At 35.6% G+C, this 19,861-nt stretch overlaps 1 protein-coding gene across 1 annotated transcript in view; it reads left to right on the forward strand.

The window, feature by feature from the left end:
* The first annotated feature begins 476 nt into the window (after positions 1 to 476).
* LOC145243020 (chymotrypsin-1-like) overlaps positions 477 to 19,861 on the forward strand; it is a 151,681-nt gene continuing 132,296 nt past the window's right edge. The window contains exons 1-3 of the mRNA XM_080106134.1: positions 477 to 569; positions 10,056 to 10,206; positions 18,234 to 18,355. Of these exons, the coding sequence (XP_079962260.1) occupies positions 509 to 569; positions 10,056 to 10,206; positions 18,234 to 18,355 (334 nt within the window). The 5' untranslated portion in view covers positions 477 to 508. The remainder of the gene's footprint in view (positions 570 to 10,055; positions 10,207 to 18,233; positions 18,356 to 19,861) is intronic.

A 19,861-nucleotide genomic window follows, 5' to 3' on the forward strand; every position in this document is an offset into this window, starting at 1 on the left:
ATGTATATATATATATGTGTGTGTGTGTGTGTGTGTGTGTGTGTGTGTGTGTGTGTGTGTGTGTGTGTGTGTGTGTGTGTGTGTGCGTGCGTGTGTGTGAACTGAAAACTCCGACATGGAATGTTGAAGTTGTTGGTTAATCTGATTGAGAGTAGCCGATTAATCCACCTGTTTCAAGACAGACAAGTGAACGGAAGGAAAGGCAAAAGAACCGCCGCTGGGGAGAAGTAGCAAAAAGGCAGGGAAAAAATAGCATTTAAATTCAAAATATTGATTAAACGAATACGTTCTTTGCAAAGTCGACCATTGTTACTGAGAAGCACTTAACAGTGAAAACAAAGCCACAGAAAAAAAAGAACATAAAAAAAGAGAGATAGTGCTTTATATATATATATATATATATATATATATATATATATATATATATATATATATATATATATATATATATATATATATATATATATATATAGGGCCTTTCTCTCCGCGAGCGAAACCAGACATCAAAATGTACGGCTTCAGGATAGTCTGTTTTCTTCTTGCGTTCTCGTTGGGTTACTCTCAACCAAGTAAGATTCCTCGCATTGTTTATATATAACAATTGTTTAGTTCTTTTAAAATGTTATATTTAAATAACAAAAAGGGACTCGTTATATTTGTGTTGATGTATGCAAATAGTGTATGATAGTATTGTGTACAGTGTAACCGTCCTTAAAATTCCATCCATATAATCGTTAATAAAAATTACAATCCTTTCTGGAACACTGTACGGTAGTACATGCCTACACACGGGGCCGACACTCTATATGCAGTCTACGTCGCAAAGGCATACGGCATAATCACGTTGACACACCAGTTCCTGTTGGATCACCGAAGTTAAGCAACGTTGAGCCTGGTCAGTACTAAATGGGTGACCATTAGGGACTTCCAGTTGCTGTATGTGGTCTCCGCTTATCTCGGCATTGTTTCCAGTCGTCCTGGTCTTCTCCTTGCCACTGAACCCAAACTGTCGATTCGGGAGAGGTGTGGTTAGGGTTTGCGCGACCCTTGCTTCACAATTACACGCGCAACTGCCCCTATAGTGGCATCCTTTGTCTTTCGAGACTGATCGATCGACGTCGCAAAGGAAGTCAATACAAAGAATAACTCAAGCTCACTTTTTCTTGTAATAACGACATTAATTTCTTCATTCTCCCGACACACGTGACTTCTCGTTATGACTGTGACGTCTCTTACGTTTTCTCAAACGTGCTCTTTATTTCTTTTTATAGTCTTTTTTTTTCTTACAGTTAAGTCATTTCGCATTTCGTACGCATTTGCATAAACGCGTCCACGCTCTGTTATAATACAATAATATTTTCTATACAAGTAAACAAGTAAATGGCTGACTTGTTCGCCAGATTTCATAAATGGCTAACGGTTTTTATTTTATCGTGAAGCTCTCTACTTTCACCAATGCGTTTCTTTCTAATGTGCTTAGTCTAAAAATGTGTGTACGCACCCTTAGGACGTTGCTCTCCCTTTGTAGATATTGAGTCCAATATGCAGTGAGGTTGTTGCGAAGATGCTAATCAATTCCCGCATCTGTTATCGAATGCAGCTTCTGATCATCATCGCTTATTCATTTCGACCGAATCAGATAGTGTTGCCATTCGTTTCGTCGATATCTTTCTAGTAAAAATTCTTTTTTTAGAAAGACATCAGATATTTACGGAAGAACCACGCGATGGTTGTGAACATCCTTAAGTGAAAGTGTTTCTGTGAAACGAACTGGATTCGAACTGGCACACCCAGGTTATCAGTATGCATCGTTAACCACTTAGCCACACCTACCTCCTTATTGCTGGTGTTTTTATGCCATGCGCACCGTTCATTTATTTCGCATGAATCAGACGATTATTGTTGGCGTTCGTTTTTCAGATATCTTTCTAGTTAGAATTCTTTCTAGTAAGACATCGGATGCTTGCACGTGGAATCATCTGAATGTTGCCAACATCCTAGCATGAATAAAAGATAGCTGTAAGCTTTATTAACCCTATGACACTTTTAATTACGTGTCAAAAGGTTGACTGGCGAAGTTAATTAAACAATAATTAATTAAATTATAATATTAATTGTTTTATTGAACAGTATAAAATTTGTTAAGGTAGCCAACATTTTTTAAGAACCAAGTGTAATAAACTGTCATTGAGTGCAAAGAGATGGCGACCTTAGCAAGAACAGGATTTGACCTATAAATCTGTCAATAAAACAAAAACCATCTGTAGGTGTATTGACCTTTCAAAATTATAAACGAACTATATAAGTAAAATTAATTCGGTTTGAAAGTCCGACATTTTAAGTGCAAAGAAATTGGGAATGACAGATAAAACAAAAACAAAGTGCAGACGTTTGCACCTGCTGAAAAATCATAATTTATCAAATTATAAACAATAAATATATTTTTAAGTTGGCAATCATTTTTGGGTCGGCCTAACTTGGAATTGAGTACAAGCTTGGCACAAGGACTGGGCGGCTATACATTATTCATCAACTAATCACAGAATTGCTCCGTATAGCCCCTCCCAATGATTGCAACTAATTGGCCGATTATCTAAAACCAATCAAAGGCTAACCTGAGTGATTGTTACGACGATAGCTATTAGTCGGCAATCCCCATTGGCTGGCCAATCAGACACTGATTGTTCAAGTATTCGGGCCAATAAATAGAGGATACCCAAAGCGAAAAATCGAGTTGGTTCATTTTTTTGCCGCCGCTTAAAGAACCAAATCCGTTGCCATTCTTCATCAACGCTGCTTAATTGCAGTCAAGAGTTTCTAAGAAAACTTTATTCCGCCAGTCAACCACAATCACTCCCCTTGCGTGGTGTTTGAAGATTGTGTTAATAAACGTTGTTATTGTTTATAACAAACGCTTTCAGACATTTTTTCTTTGATTGCTTGGCAACTTTTCTTCCCTCCAGCAACAAATTCAACCTTCGTCGACTGGGCCATACTCATCTATTCTTTCTACGGATCTTAAAGCAACGTGGGCGTGGAAGGAAACAGAGAAAGACCAGTCAACGTATGTGGTAATCACGAAACCATCGGCCAACTCGGGTTCGTGAAGATATCGTACCACAACCCTAAACTCCAGTTAGCACATGGAACGCGTTAGTAAATTAGAAATGCTTTTAACAAACCATGATATTTTCAGACTATGCGATCATCAGTTACATGTTTACATCGCTATGCTTTGCATTCAATTACACTTTGCGATACTTTACAAATTAAATTTAGTATTCTTCCGTTTAATGTTTGATGCGATTCGTGTAAAACTGAGTGTATGCACCCTTAGGACATTGCTCTGTTCTCTGTAGACATTGAGGTCAGTATGTAGTGAGGTTATTCATTTCAAATGAATCAGATACTTAGTGTTGGCATTCGTTTTCCCGATATCTTTCTAATTAGAATTCTTTTTAGTACGTGCAGTTTGTCAACATTTCTAGGTGAAAGTGTTTCTGTGGAACGAACTGGATTCGAACTTAATACATCCAGATTGTAAGTCTGTGTCGTTAACCACTGAGCTACTGTCATTCCCCTCTTGTCGCATATGGGAAAGAATGGGTGTCATCAGCAAAGTGATGGTCAGCCAACCGAGTCCAGATTGCCCACTTGATACAATTCTTCTTTTCTGTTGTAAATGTTCTCATTGCATATCGCATGGCTAACACGAATAAAAGATAGATGTTAGCTTCATTAACACGCGTTTGTCAATTGAAATGTTTATAACGAATTATGATATATTCAGACTACGCGATTATAACTTACATGTTCAATCGCTGCGATTTGACTGCAATTACATCACGTGATACTTTCCAAAAAAAATGTATATCTCTTCAGTTTAATGTTTATAAGACCTTTCGTTGATGGTTTTCGTGATTTTTATAAGAAAATAAAAAAAAATATCAAGAAGATGATTAAACTTAGATGAAAGCTGAAAAAAGAACAGAAATAATCACGTGTGTATGTGTGCATGCGTGCGTATTTGCGCGCGCTTATGCGAATTTGTATATGCTTTTGCGCATGCGTGTGTGTTTATCTGCATTTGCATGTGTGTACGTGAGTGCATTCTTTTAGGAATGCGTATCCAGAGATTTGCAATCATAACGTAGACGTGAGATGGGCAGTTCTGGCTACAAATGAAAAATAAATAAATAAATAAGTTTCCGACTTTTAGCAGGCCGTATTTATTATTATAGAGACATTATAGAGATTCTTTATCGATTATTATATTATCCCAAATTATAGTAGTGAGATCCAAACTAATATATATATATATATATATATATATATATATATATATATATATATATATATATATATATATATATTGTTATAATTTTTTTTTTTTTGGGGGGGGGGTCTGTATTGATATTCATATTAAAAACCTTTTTTCTATTTATTTAAGTATTTATTTGCTTCCTCGCGAAAGTAAATGTGACACAAGGTTGTTTTTGATGTGAAGAAAAAAACAGCTCCCCTAAAACAAGGGCAAAAAGGGCGTTCTCTGGCAGGATACAAAAATAGTAATTCTCTCAGTATGAAGGGTTTCCCCTACATTGACCAAGGACCAATTAACTTAAGTTAAGCATAAGAAAGATACTACACTTTGATCTTGGCCCAAAGGTCAAGAAAGGAAAAAGGCGAGCCTTTTTTTAAAATTTATTTTAAAAGAAAATATAACTTTGTTAAATATTGGTCGTGGAATTTCATTTGTCTGCAAAAGATCTAGCAAATTTGTATATTTTTTAAACATTCATTTTAATTAATTCCCTATTAGTTATTTTGGGTTTTCTTATGGGATCATCATCTTTAGTTAAGTATTACGTGTAATTATATTCATGCAGATATTCTACTTGATTTATACTTGCGTAATATTTGTATAAACCTCTTTCTATATATATTTATGTATGCGTATATATATATATATATATATATATAACTACTTCATTTACTCACATAAAATTAATATACGAAAGTATAGATTTATGCGTAAAATTTAAGTATTTACTTCAAAAGTGCTCAATACGTAGGTAGAGCTTGTTAGTAATTTATAAGCCTGACGAATCCTAGAGTGGATGAAACGCCGAATATTCAGTGTAGCTTAATCGCCATATATATTTTATAAATTACTATATATATATATATATATATATATATATATATATATATATATATATTAGTAATGTGATAGTAATGTATATATATATATATATATATACATATATATATATATATATATATGTATATGAGGTTAAGTCTTATATTCCAGGCTCTAAATCATGTCGCCTCTGCACAACCGAAGCTATAACTATAATTACTTCCCCTCAAAATAGCAATATAATAAACTCTAAAAACGAACTGATCACTTTCTGCAAACATAAGTCCCAATTTAATTATGGTAAATTTGATAGCCATTAATTTAACCTTTCAGATATATATTATCGTTTTTTTCTACATACTTTCTTAATATTTTATAACGTTATAATTTTTTATTATAATTCTTTATTTCTTTCTTGTTTGGCCGGTTTTTAGTCTGCAATTTCCATTTTAGCGTTTAAATATTCCTATCTATCAAATATATCAATCTACCTACACATTTATATTCTGCATGTACGTTTACTTATATTTTACTATATGCATTTACTTACATACTTACTTGATTTATCCGGAATTTGCAGATACCGGCCATCCTTTCCCCTTTAATTTTTTCATCTATTTTTTATTTATCCATTTACTTATATGCATGTATGTATGTATGTGTGTGTGTGTGGGTTGTATATATATATATATATATATATATATATATATATATATATGTGTGTGTGTGTGTGTGTGTGTGTGTGTGTAATTGTATGTATTCATATGTATGTATATACATGTGCATATATTTATTTTATCTTTCTTTTCATTTCATTTGGTGTCCTTTAATAACTCCTACTGATAATTTAATTCTTTAGAATTTATTTGTACATTTCAGTTGACCTATTTCTTGCTTTTTGAAGCCTTTTAACATCATTTTGTTTGAGTCATTTTGACTTTGGCTTTTCTACTTTAAAATTAATTCAATTACCTTTCATTTTTTTCTTCTTCTTCACTCATTTTTCTTAATTAAGCCTCGCCAGTCGAGTTTTAAATTTCTTCCATATTTTTTTTTTTTTACGCACATTTTTATCTTTCTTTTAATAAAATTATTGGAAGTCATTCCAGTTTCCTTGTACCTATTTGTGAATTATTCTACGGATTTCTGCCTTTTTGGGTTATTTTGGATCATCTTTCAATTACGCGATTCCCTTGGAATTTACTTGTGCGAATGGAAATTTAATTAACTTTCTTGGATTTGCATTTCCGTCATTGGATATTTTACCCTTCACCAGACTATCCATTCACATGAAATCACTTTTTTATTCACCATATTCCCTCTGCTTCATTTTTTGTTATCAAGAAAGATCTATGACTTACTTGTAGTTTCATCAAATACTTTTGCAAGCAAAATCCGATCCCGCATTTTGTTAAATCCTACCCTGTGATGAGAAGGAAAGTATTTCTTCGAAACTCCCCGGATTAAGGACTATCCACTTATTTAGTGTTTCCTTTTTAAAATTAAATATGTTTTTAACTCTTTTTCAAAGTGTCTTTTAACATGTTTTATTAACTACTTGTTCTTATATATATATATATATATATATATATATATATATATATATATATATATATATATATATATATATTTAATTTACTTTTGCTACAAAGTTTAGGTTTGGGTTAGATTATGATTATTTTACGGTTAGGTCAGGGTTAGAAGATAGTTTGTCAGGGTTATGTTAGGACACGGGTAAAAGCAATTCGGTTTGTATCGTATGGAAGTACCGAGACCACATGCCAGATAAACGCAATACTTCCTTTCGTTATATTATCTATATATTAATACGATACGTGTGTGTTATTTATTGTGTCACGCTTATATCCGTCGTTTAATTGTTATCTACTTCCATTTCTTGTCATAAATAATTTTACCAAGAATTCTTCATAAGTTTTGGTTTCAGTTTCGATTATAACTGATGGCACTGAAGCCATCTATTTTTCTTTATAAATAATTTTATCAAGAATTCTTCATAAGTTTTGGTTTTGTTTTCGATTACTCAAGTTATATATATATATATATATATATATATATATATATATATATATATATATATATATATATATAAGGAGAAGGAAATTATTTATTTGCAACTCCGCGAATTAAGGACTATCCACTTATTTAGTGTTTCCTTTTCAAATTAAATATGTTTTTAACTCTTTTTCAAAGTGTTTTTAAACATGTTTTATTAACTACTTGCTCGTATATATATACACACACGCATATATATATATATATATATATATATATATATATATATATACATATATGTTAAATCGCAACTTTATAATATATAAAAATCGATAGAACATTAACTCTATACTAATATATACAAAATCTGCACGAATTAAAATATCATATTTAAGCGTACTTTACGACCGAGCTTTGCCGAGCGTTCGTTCTAGCTTAGATAAATACTTTTGCAGTTTTAACAAAAAAGCTACAATAATATCAGAGCGTCTCCATTTACACTGAACATCTACAGAATGCCAACATCAATATATTACATATGAATTAGCCCTCTGTGGAATTTCAACAGGTCCCGAGAATCAAAGAGAGTCAAACGAATGAAAAGAATATTCCGTTGTCACGGCCCTGCTGATGATACATTCGGTTTGTTTCGTGAAGTGCATTTACATTCGCCAGCCTCGGAAGTTTCCGGTGAATGTTTTGATGATGTAAATACTGAAGTATTCTCGAATACCTATTCCTAAAATGTACATCTACCTGTATGTATGCATTTATCCGTCAAAGCTTTTTTTTTTTTATTTCTTATTAGTTTGTTCAAGCTACCAGATGCCAAACATTCACTCGCTAACTCAGATATTCCAACCGAGAGATCTTTCTAAGATTCTGATCGCCCCCTTGAATATAATTGTTTAAATCTCTCTTGCACTTGGTATATTGGGTATATTTGCACGGTGTTTTTTTTAAAATTCTTTTTCATAGGAGATCTTCCTAAGATTCCAATTTCTTTTTATGTCATTCATAAGACCTTGGTATTTGGTTATATTTCCTCTCTTAGCCCTGTTTAACCCATCATCATTAGGGACACTAACTTCTACTAAGGTTGCTTCTTTCTCCTTATTGTCCCATATCACTATGTCAGGTTTTATAGCTCCATTTTCTAGGTATGTAGCTGTAGCGATTGCATAATTATAGTGAATGGTGTACGACTTATTTCCAACTGTTGCTTTTTTTTTTACACGGTGGTCACCACTTATCAAGGCCCGGAAGCCACTCAGGGATAAGGGTTATTGCAAATACAGTACATTAGTGTGGAGATTTGATGAAGTGTTTACTTAAGGGGGCAGTTCATTAGTAATTTGTTAACGTTGGACTTGAAGACATCCAAGTCGTAGTCAGGTGGGAAGCAGGCAGACGGAACAGAGTTCCACAGGCGTGCAGTTCTAAGAAAGAAGCTTTGTTCATGGAATCCACGTTTTGATTTAGGCACAGATAAAGAGTGGGGGAAACTTTTCGCAGTGGATTCAGCTAGACGGGTGTTTTTCGTGAACGATTGGCGAGGGGGACCAGAGATTGGAGTTCAGACGAGCACCTACCATGGAAATAACGATAAAACAAGGATAGGCTCGCAACGTCTCTTCTGTGGGAGATGGGTTGCAGGGTAGAGAAAAGGGCACCCCCCACTAAGCCACGAAGTCTATTTTGTACTCTGTCAAGGCATGATAGGCTGTTTTTAGCAGCTCCTGCCCAGATATGGCAGAAGTATTCCATCCTTGGACGTACTTGGCTTTTATATAGATAGAGAATTGCATCAGTAGTGAGATATCTTCTGAAGAGGTAGAAAGATCCCACAATCTTTCCAGCGACCTTGGCAACAGACTTGATGTACGTGTTCCATTTCAGATCAGGAGTAAAGGTCAAACCCAGAAGCTTGTCAAAACACGGGCTTCTCCTAGACGAGAGCCATCCATTTCAATTGATGCCAGATAGGGATCAGAGCGTTGATGATGTAAGGATAGGAGTTTGGTTTTAGATGCATTAAAGGTAACCATCCACGTCTTCCCCCACTGAACCACGCGCTTGAGATCAGAGGAGAGAGAATCAGAGAGAACTTTGTCATTTACAGCCTTTGATGTGTTGCCGTAGATGGTCGTGTCATCAGCATAGATGTCAACGAATGATTTAAGTATGTGTTTAGGGAGGTCATTGATGTAGATCAGGAAGAGAGTTGGGCCCAGGATTGACCCTTGAGGGACTCCAGCATTTATATTGCAGGCCTCCTATTTCTGCGCATCAACCACTACTCTTATGAGCCTATCGGAGAGACATGATTTAATGATTGAGAAAACATTTCCAGTTATACCGTAGCTGGAAATCTTGTGAAGTAGACCCTTATGCCATACCTTGTCGAAGACCTTTGATATGTCAAGAGCAATTGCCCTAGAAAGGAAACCTTTGTCAAGAGATTCACTAATCCTATGAGATATAACCGTTAGCACATCTGTTGTAGATCTTGTTTCTGGTAAACATTCGATATTCAACTCTTACAGATTGTCCAGTGGAAATATTTACACGTTTCATTATGTCGAGTTGTATAGTAGCCGTTCGCCAGCAGAACCTTACAGTTGGGTGTCAGGTGGCTCACACTCTCTGCTTCTGTAAGCGTATATGTTTGTGTATGCGTGCGCATGCCTGTATATGCCTGTATTTGTGTGTGTGTGTGTGTGTGTGTGTGTGTGTATTTGTGCGTACCTCCATGTGTATGTACATTTGAATACGTACGTTTGCGCGTGCGTGTATGTACATGTGTGTATGTGTATGTGTATGTGTGTGTGTGTATACATGTGTATGTGTGGTGTGTGCATGCATGCATTTTATAAGAGTTTCGTTATTCTGTTTGCAGTCAACAAGCAGGTGGTCAGCGGAGAAGATGCGCGCCATTGTGAATTCCCATACCTTGTCTTTATCGAGACGTTCTTCGAAAGCAGTTCTTCTTGGTGTGGGGCGACCCTCTTGGATAAGAATCACGTTCTCACCGCTGGTCACTGTCTCAGGTAAGAACTGTAAAGCATCATTCAGGTTAAAGGGCAAAATCTTGTGAAGTTATATGACAGTTGAAGAAAAAAATACCACCAGATTCCCGCTTTTAACTGCAGCAAATAAGTTTACAGTGGGGAGAGGTAAGACAAGCTACCCTGAGGGAGTAACCTAGAAGGGTTCAAAATAACCGAGCCATAAACCAAATCTCCTTCGTGAAAGATGACGGTGCATCGTCTGGAGCGAACTTAGCAAGGAGCCGTGACGCAACGGATAAAAGTTCTGAGTATACTTAGTTCTAAGTGACAATCTTCTAGAGGTTGAAAGTTCAATTCTCATTACAATACTATAATGCAATTACAGATTACTTAAGATTTCTTGTCGATTATTGTTTACGAAAAAAAAGTCAGCTATTCCATGTTTATTAAATAAAGGCTTTGGTTTTAAATTCCGTATAGATTTCCGAGTTCGACAGAAAGATTCCAAAGTTTGAAAAAACCCACCTGAAGAAGGTTGGAAGTTATATCTGTAACGTTACCCGACACGTTGTAGCCTCAGTCGCAAAGTAGACAAAGAATAGAAAAAATAACCTCAAGCCGCTTTTTCCCATTATAACAACATTTATTTCCGGATACTTTCTCCGAAAAAAACGGGTTTATGAACGTGATCGTTTTTTCTGATGCCTGTCCTCTCAAACGTCGTTTAGAACGTCGTCCACGTCTCTAACGTGATCCCGAACGTCATCCACGTCTCTAACATAATCGTCTTCGTTAACGTGCGCTTTCTCCTTTTTATGGTCTTTTTTCTTTACCATAACGAGCGTCATCTCGTGTAATTATCCATCTCTCCTCAACACAATCCCATTCTATCTATTAATATGTTTATTTACACTTGTATATATGTTATCATACGGCATAATCACATATGCGGTGCCTGTGACCGGACGTTTCACACAGAAAGAGAACTACGCCAAGATCGAAGGATGAAGCGCCGAGGCCCCGATTAGTCATCAAGATTGACGGACTGCATGATGATGATGATGATGATGATGATGATGATGATGATGATGATGAATCACGTTGATACATCGCATTTCTTTAGATCATTGAAGTTAAACGACGTTGATCCTGGCGAGTAACAGACCAATAGCCATTGAGGAATACCCGGCGCTGTATGTAGGAAAACGTTGACACTTTCAGCAGCTTCTGCATTCTATCTTGCCTATGGTTGTCTTGAGAAAGCGAGACTGGCTCTTCGAGAACCGGCTTAACGTTAAACAAAATCTCAGCGCGTATCAATCCTGGAGATGATCGTTCCGACGGACGAACATTCATAAACGCTATTACTAGGTATGACCATAATAAAGACAGAAATTTCGACCCCCACTCCACATAACAAATAATTACAGTAAAAACTTGTAAAATAAAATTGATTCATTGTAATATTTTTTTGCAGTATTCCCAAGAAGAAAGATTCTAAAAAAAAATCTATTTTATTTTACTTTCCTAAAGCCTGTGAATGTTTAAAAACTTCTTCCAAAAAGCTAAAAACTGGAAAATTTGAGCCGAATCTTATTTCTACATATTTTGATGTAAACAATGAAAAAAAAACGCGATTTTGAAAATTCTTCCGAAAATCAAATAATTGATAAATTTTGTTAATTGTTTTACAGACTTATTTGAAAAAAATGCTGGAATATTTATGTAATGTTGTGAACCATAGCTGTGATCATAGCGAAGTAACTGCGTTAACTTTGGCAGGCGGGGCCAAGGGCCAAAACATTATTATTATTATTATTATTATTATTATTATTATTATTATTATTAATTGTCGCTGGGTCGATTATTATGATTAAAACAATCAACAATTAGATTGGGAAAAAGTGATTGACAGCTGAAATAAACACCTGCAAAAAGAATGTGATGTTGAAAAATACAGGAAAACATAATTTTTGGTTTGAATAAACAAATAATCAGATTTATGTTACGTCAGCGATTGGGGTCTTAGACACGTGATGAAATGTAGATTTGGGGAGATTCTAGTCAGTCGTTAGCTGAACATCAGAGAGAACGGATGACTCAAGGGGAAGTTGGTCTCTCCATGACGCACGGAGCGGCGTTTTCTCAGGCAGCCAGGATGTGAAGACGTTGTAATCTCTGAAGATGCCGTCCGGAATCATGAAAATAAATGTTCATAAATAATCCAGGTATATGTTGCGTTATTTACACCTGTTAAAAGAACTGGTTGTCTACAACTGTTTCGATACGTCCACGTTAATCGTTTCCTGTTAGAACTGTTGCATAAATGTTAAAATATACACACTAGACGATTAACTACATGATATGACGTATATACATATACGCATTTACACGTACATGAATATACAGGTAAAGTATAAAACCCACTATTCAACATGTACGTTGTTATGGAATATATTCATATATATAATTTGCACCCCTCTAATGCGATCTTATCAGAATTTTTAGTGGGGGGAGTATCCACATCTTAGTAATTTTACGTATTGAAATATACTGGAATGATGAAATAAAATCTATTTAATTTTGAGTCACAAACGTTGCCGATTTATACGATTTTCATTGAATTTTCGAAAAAAAAAGTTGGAAAATATATAAAAAGTATTTAAGTTTTACGAAAATTTAAAAATTATTTATTATTTACGTTTCACAGTTTTTATATGTGTAATTTCAAGCGATTTCTGAACTTATTTCTCATTTTTTTAATGATTGAATTTTTCAAGGTGTGAAAAAAATGTGGAAAATTTGGTATTAAAACTTATAAATAAGCAGACAGTTAATAATTAAAAAAAATATCTTTAATCGATGCCGTTTTTGAATAGTGAATAATTAAAAAATATATTTATAAATCGAAATTTTTTTCTACGGAAGGCCGATAACGCAATAACCTGTTCGCACGTCGCAGATAAAAATCATCGCGTTACACTTTTTTTTTTTTCTTTGTTTTGGTCAGAACAAAAATATAATTTCTAAACCAACTAACTAAAACAATTATAATTTAACAGTTAAATTTAATTTTTTTGTGCACGACATGTTTTACAATCTAGTAATATTAAAAATTAAAAATGTGACTTTAGTTTTATAAGTCCATACAAAAATTTTGAATTGAAAATAAGTTTTCAAAAGTTAATTTAAGTATTTAGATAAACTTTTTAAAGAGCTCAATTTTAAGAATTAAAAATTGATATTTCCTACTAAAAATGGGATTTAATAAAAAACAATTTAAATATTACCTTTTGGGCTACAAATTATGGTATTGAAAATTAATAATAAAGAAAATTATGTGGTTAATGACGGAAGTTAATTGTTTTAGATGTTCTCTGAGAAAATATAATTTCTTTTCTGGGTATACATATCTATATATGTCTTTTTATAATATTTCAAGCGAAAGATAAGATTTTACTATTATATTTCACTTGAATAATAATTGAACAAAAACTTTAAAAAGATATAATATATATTTGTACTAAGTTTTTTTCCTAGATTGTAAATGTTTTATAAGGCCTGTTTTTCATATATCTGCGACGTCATGTCATATTCTTTTTTTTTTTTAATATTTTGGTTATTTTTGACATTCAAATCAAATTTCATCCGTTTTATTCAGCGTTGAAATAAAGAATGTTTATATACGATTAAAACCCTGATTCTTCCTCTTTAATATAGAGTAAAAATTACGATGAATTAATTTCATTTTACTAGTTTTTACTTGTCTTTTTTGTTATGGGTGTTAAAAATTAGTGTCATATCTAAGTTATTGCCTGTTGAAAAATATAAATGATGGAACTTAGATCCGTATTTGTATTATTATTCATCGGACTACTGTTCTCATCTTGAGTGCGATTTTCACAACGTTTCGGTCGATATAACCTCCGACCTTCTTCATGTGTATCTTGTCGAATGTTTCTGTCGAACTCGGGAATTTGGACGGAATTTCGAACGGAACCCTTTATTTACTTCGCGGAGGTAGCGTGCTCTTATTCCGTCAGCCATGAATTACTTAGGACCTTTATCCAGTCATGGCTGACGGAACAAAAGCATGCTACCCCCGTGAAGTAAATAAAGGGTTCCGCTCGAAATTCCGTCCAAATTCCCGAGTTCAACAGAAACATTCCCGGGTTCGACATTATACACCTGAAGAAGGTCGGAGGTTATATTGACCGAAACGTTGTGAAAATCACACTCAAGATGAGAACAGTAGTCCGATGAATAATAATACAAATAACCAATCCTCATCTCAAAAATTCAGAACCGTTAGATCCGTATTATTTGGATTCATCAGACTATGGTATTCATCATTCGAGGATAGCAAAACGAATAGGGCATGAGTTCGTCTGAGACAGAATCTTCAACAGCCGGTAGGAGAAACATCAATTACAGACCGATATCTCAAACGACCTCGTCCCTTCCTGGAAAGTATATCTCGGACTGATGACAAAGCCCACATCCAAAAATACCTGGACATATCATATAAGAAAGAATTTAAGGGGGACAAATCTCGCCAAATAAAGAAATTGGAAAATCGAAAAGCTAAAGAAGTAAAATTCCATGTCCACGATTGACCAATAAGAACCATTATCAACAAAAGTAAACGTCAGTTAACTCCCTTTGATGAATCAGTGCTAAATAAGTGTTTCAACTTCTTCAGATGCTGCACTTCTAGTTTATTGTTCTCTTTCGGTGGAGGAGAAATCCTTCACGACTGAGACAATTTTTATTTTTGTACCTTTTCTCCACGTTAAAAAACGACCCTGGTGTCTAACTCTGTCCCGTGGGGAGGCATAGTAAATAGGTACAACCATCAAGCGAATTCCATACGTAGATATGATAGCTCTAATAGAAGACGCAGCTTTGAATAAACCCAAAGCGCAAGAAGATGAACTAAGGTGGAAAGTGAGATAAACACTCGAGAATTCAAAGCCTCCAAACCAAACCTCTCAAAGGAAAACGTGTTGGTTATCAAGCCCCTGCGCTGTGACAGGGATATCATAATACTACCAGCAAACAAAGGCAATGCTAAAGTTAATGGATAAAGCAGAATATTCCAAGAAGTTGGCAGATTTAATAAAAAGTAAAAAAGAATCCGACTTTGAAAACGGAAGGTAAGCTGTCACAGATCCTCAGTAAGAACAAGGAACTAATACCATCTACAAAATGTGAAAATCACACTTAAGATGAGAGCAGTAGTCCGACGAATTCAAAGAATACGAATAACGAATCCTCATCTAAAAATTTAGAACGGAATTTGGATTATTTTGATTATTCTTGGATGTAATTTTCACAAAATTTCACTCGATATAACCTTCGATTTATTTTAACTTGACTTTTTCTTTATTAATTTCGGATAATAAAATATCCATCATCAGTGAAGGGAACGGTTTTATGTTTTCGTAAGTAAAATGTCCTTGGACCGTGTTGTTATTATGATGTTGTACACTGTGGTGTGAATTAAATCTTTTTACTTTTAACTTTTTAGGCGTACAGAGCCTCGATGTCACAATACAAGACATGGACATTTTATTTATGAAAAAGAAAAAAACTTTTTCGTTCTCTGATGATGGATATTTTACTATCTGAAATTAACAAGAAAAAAGTAAAGTTTAAAAAATAATCGAATGATTTCTTTTTTTTAATATTTGTATGTTAAGCTTGTTTGAAAGATAATTTGTCTGTTTTTGTGTGTGTGTGTGTGTGTGTGTGTGTGTGTGTTTTTTTTTTCTTGTTTTTCAAAATGTTAACTTTTCTTAAAGATGCTTCTAAGAGCTTTTTTGTCAATTCCCATTAAAAACAATATATTTCTCAGTACAAATAAGGAAGGGATGGACGATTATTTTCAACTATAAAAGCTTTGGACATGTTATTTCGACTTCCGGTCAATAGTAATTTTTATAAAAATCCGTTCTTTGTTATGTCAACCGAGAGTTCACAATTGGATTCTGTTGGGTTTATTTTGCCGCCCATGTCAACTCATTTAATGATCAAAGACAGTTATCCCCCACCCTCGAAATCCAACACTAGTTTTTTCAGCCAAGCTACCCACACTTAGGTCCTCCAAGATTTACAAACACGATTATACCAAAATGTTAGAAAAAAATCAAATGTCGAAACTTCTCTGCAACTCACTTCGCCGCTGCCCTTTAACTCCTTGTAACTCAAATAGCACCACAACCGCTTTTAACACAATTCGCCGCAAGAGGGCAAAATCGTTCTCGGGTGCTTCCACGCATGCCCTTCACATTCCTTTCTGATCTCAACATCACACAAATGGCAACGTCGGAAAGGCCGCTTCTGTCTGGTACTTCACTTTAATAGTACAGTTGATGCTCTCTTTGGACATGTCACTAAACGCTTGAATGTCCAATGGGGCTATATCAACCGACTGGCATTCACTGCAATACCTAACCACCGATCGCAATTCGGCTTTAGTTATTCCTGGTGTTGTCAACTTCACAAAGTACAGGGTACCCACTAGATCGGTAGATGGTTTGTATCTAAGGAATATCCCGTTTTTCGGTCGCAGCGCACAAAGTATACAGACTTCACATGAGGTGTGTATATTGAGATTTGACAAGCCTAATATCGATCTGCGGCATAGACCAACTCTTGAAGTGTTGTAATCTGATCAATATTTAATGCACACCCTTGTCTGTCCAGACAATGTATTAGCTACCTAGTGATGCACACATGCAAAGTCTGTAAGTATATCGTGTTCCCCTTTCATTGCAATGCAAGATTTACGTCTTACAGAAGAGCATCGAACTCTGCCAAGCGTATGTGTTTCTCTTCCTGTACTGATCGGAGCCAGCTTACGTCTTCTGCCACGGAGCTATTGCTCTCTACAACAACACCGATGACTAAGACATCACTGCCTCTTGTCAACTAATACACCAGTCACCCTTTATTGGATCGCCCTGGGATAATCTTCGTACAAATATCTACAAAATCGGAGTGTGTGTGTGTGTGTGCAGTCAGCATCAACACTATTCAGGGTTTAACCGGCTTCCTCTGAGGGAGGAAGTTTCATGGGAGTATGAAATTCACAAGCGGCCCTCAGTCGCATGTATATCCCCGTTAGGGGAGATGATGACGTTAGGTTTTTGCAACTTTTTGCAGGGATATGTCGACGTCCTCCTACATACAGCACCTGGTCTTCCCAAATTAGTCACCAATTTTAGTAATGACCAGGCTCAACGTTGCTTAACTTCGGTGATCTGACGGGAACCGGTGTGTCAACGTGATTATAATCGGAGGCAGTAAAGGATCATTCACTTCATCATCTCACCCAGACGTCGCCATGTTTCACCTTCGTTTTACAAATGTTGTGATGGCACGTAACGAACCACGCACTGGACAATAACCGATTAGCTTCCCGCGCACTAAAACCACAATTCTGCAGGTAATTTTATTGAGGACTCCCAACAGTTCACTTCTACGACGCCATCAAAGTTTTCCCTTCTCCTTCCAGACACGTAATCCCAACACGCGTGTGCCTGTTTGGATCTTACTGTCCAGAGCACTAAATGTTCTTTGAGACGGACCGCAGAACACATGCTCTCATTCACAAACATATTGGCGATACAGGAAGTAACTAATTCGAAGATCCATTCTAGCTTAGAACGGCGATTACAGTGGCTCGCATTATCAAAGGAACGAGATTGAGCCTTAAGTGGGTGGGACAATATCTTTGTTCTTTGATCCCCACTGTTTGAAACGCTCGATGCGACTTTGTGACACGTACTTGCATATTGGCCCGGCGTAGGTCTAGCACTGCTGTCGCTATTCCCTTATCTTTTGTGAGCAAACGTCCACGTTGGCTGTATATGCATCAATGAAATATTGTGAAGTAAATATTGTATTTAGAAGTGATATTTTTAGCCGTTTGTTGAGGTTTGTTGGCAAAGTCGAATAAAACACGCGTGATGTATGTTTCTCGACGATCTTTTGCTACAAATTCATAATGTGTATACTTTGCGTCGCCTTATTGTTGCAACATGACTTGTTTTCTATTTCAGCGGAAACCTTCATGCCATTACTGCCCATTTTGGCTCCATTGACAAGACGAAACCCGCAAAGAGTATTCACGTTAAAGAGTGGAAAATCCACCCCGAATACGTGCGTGCCGGTGGAACCATATGTGAGTTCTTCAAATTTTCGCCCAACTCCCAAATAACTATCCGACACTTGTTGGCCTCTGATCTGATATGTGACCTGAGAATTAAAACAAATCCATCCTCATTAGTAATGTTAAAAAGAAGCATACAATCATTTTATCCTCCGTCCTTTTTTATTCTCGATTATCTATCCTCATTCTTTCTTTTTTTAATGTGCACCATCTTAAAGTGGGACTGTACAGTTAGAAGTTTATAATGAGGCAATGGTTGCGCAATCATTACCTGTATTTCTGATTTAATCTTTTAGGTTCAGTTATAAAGAGACTGGAAGCAAGGCTGTAATGAGGATTGGTTTTATTATCAAGTTTTGTTTTTTTTTACTCTTTTTGCTCTACCGATGCTTGTGGATCTAGCCTACTCTATTATTTCATTTAAATCTATAGGGAAAAGAAATGCCCCCGTAGGTGGACAAATTTTATTTGGGAAAGTGATCTTACGGGCAATTTCACTCCCAAAATAAAGGTACCTAATATTGAAAAATGATCACCCGTCTAAGTATTGACCAGGCTTAATGTTCCTATTCACTTGCCTCCCCACGAGGTCATACTTAGAAACAAGATCGGTTTTTAATGCGAGAAAATCCAGCTCCCCAAAAAGGGACACTCTGGATAGAACCAAAAATTAAAAAAATGTTTCTGTCTAGAACGATTTCTCCTCCACTGATCGATATCAGAAATATGAAGTGTAGCATCAGAACATATACTACACTGTGATCTTGGCCGGAAGGTAAATGTTGTTAAAATTAGGTGTTTCAACGTGAATGAAGAGACAGACTGCAAAACAATTTTCACACGTTTTGGCCTTGTTGAGTTTTCATAGGCTTCCTCTATTGGATGCAGCCATCATATCCACGTAATTAGCTTTGACAGTCGCTCCCGTTGAACCTGTTTTTACTTTTTTCATCCCAAGCAAGGCATATTGCCACTTCAACGCGAGAGGCTTCTAATTAGAATCATTTTTACATAGGACTGTATGTGAAGTTGTGTCGTCAGATGTTTGTTCGCATTATATTTAAACTTCTACATATTAGTACAATCAGGAAAGCAAGAAACAGGAAGAGAATTCCAAAGTCACAACTGTTTGTGAGAAGAAACTATTAGAGTAGAAGGCTTTCCGGCATCTAGGGAGCTCAACTATAAAGGGGTGGGATTTTGCTGCTTATCGGATTAGTGAGTCGTATGTACGTCGAGGGGGACACAAGTTCTATGAGTTCATCAAAACATATTCCATTAAAGTACTTGTAAAAAAGCACAGGGATGCAATATTGGGGCGATGTGACAGAGGTTGGAGTTTGGTCGATAGTGCGGGGTCTATTAGATTGGAGACTCTTTTCTGGACCTGTCCAAAAAAGGAGAGAATAGCGGCAGATGCACCAGCCCAGACGTGGCAAAAATACTCCATGCATGCGCGAATTGTGTATTATTAGTATTTTCAATCTTGACCTTTAAACTCGAACCGATTGATTAGCG

The sequence above is a fragment of the Euprymna scolopes genome, chromosome 21 (assembly GCF_053919585.1).
Source record: "Euprymna scolopes isolate OS-2025 chromosome 21, ASM5391958v1, whole genome shotgun sequence".
In the NCBI taxonomy this organism is placed as follows: Eukaryota; Metazoa; Mollusca; class Cephalopoda; order Sepiida; family Sepiolidae; genus Euprymna; species Euprymna scolopes.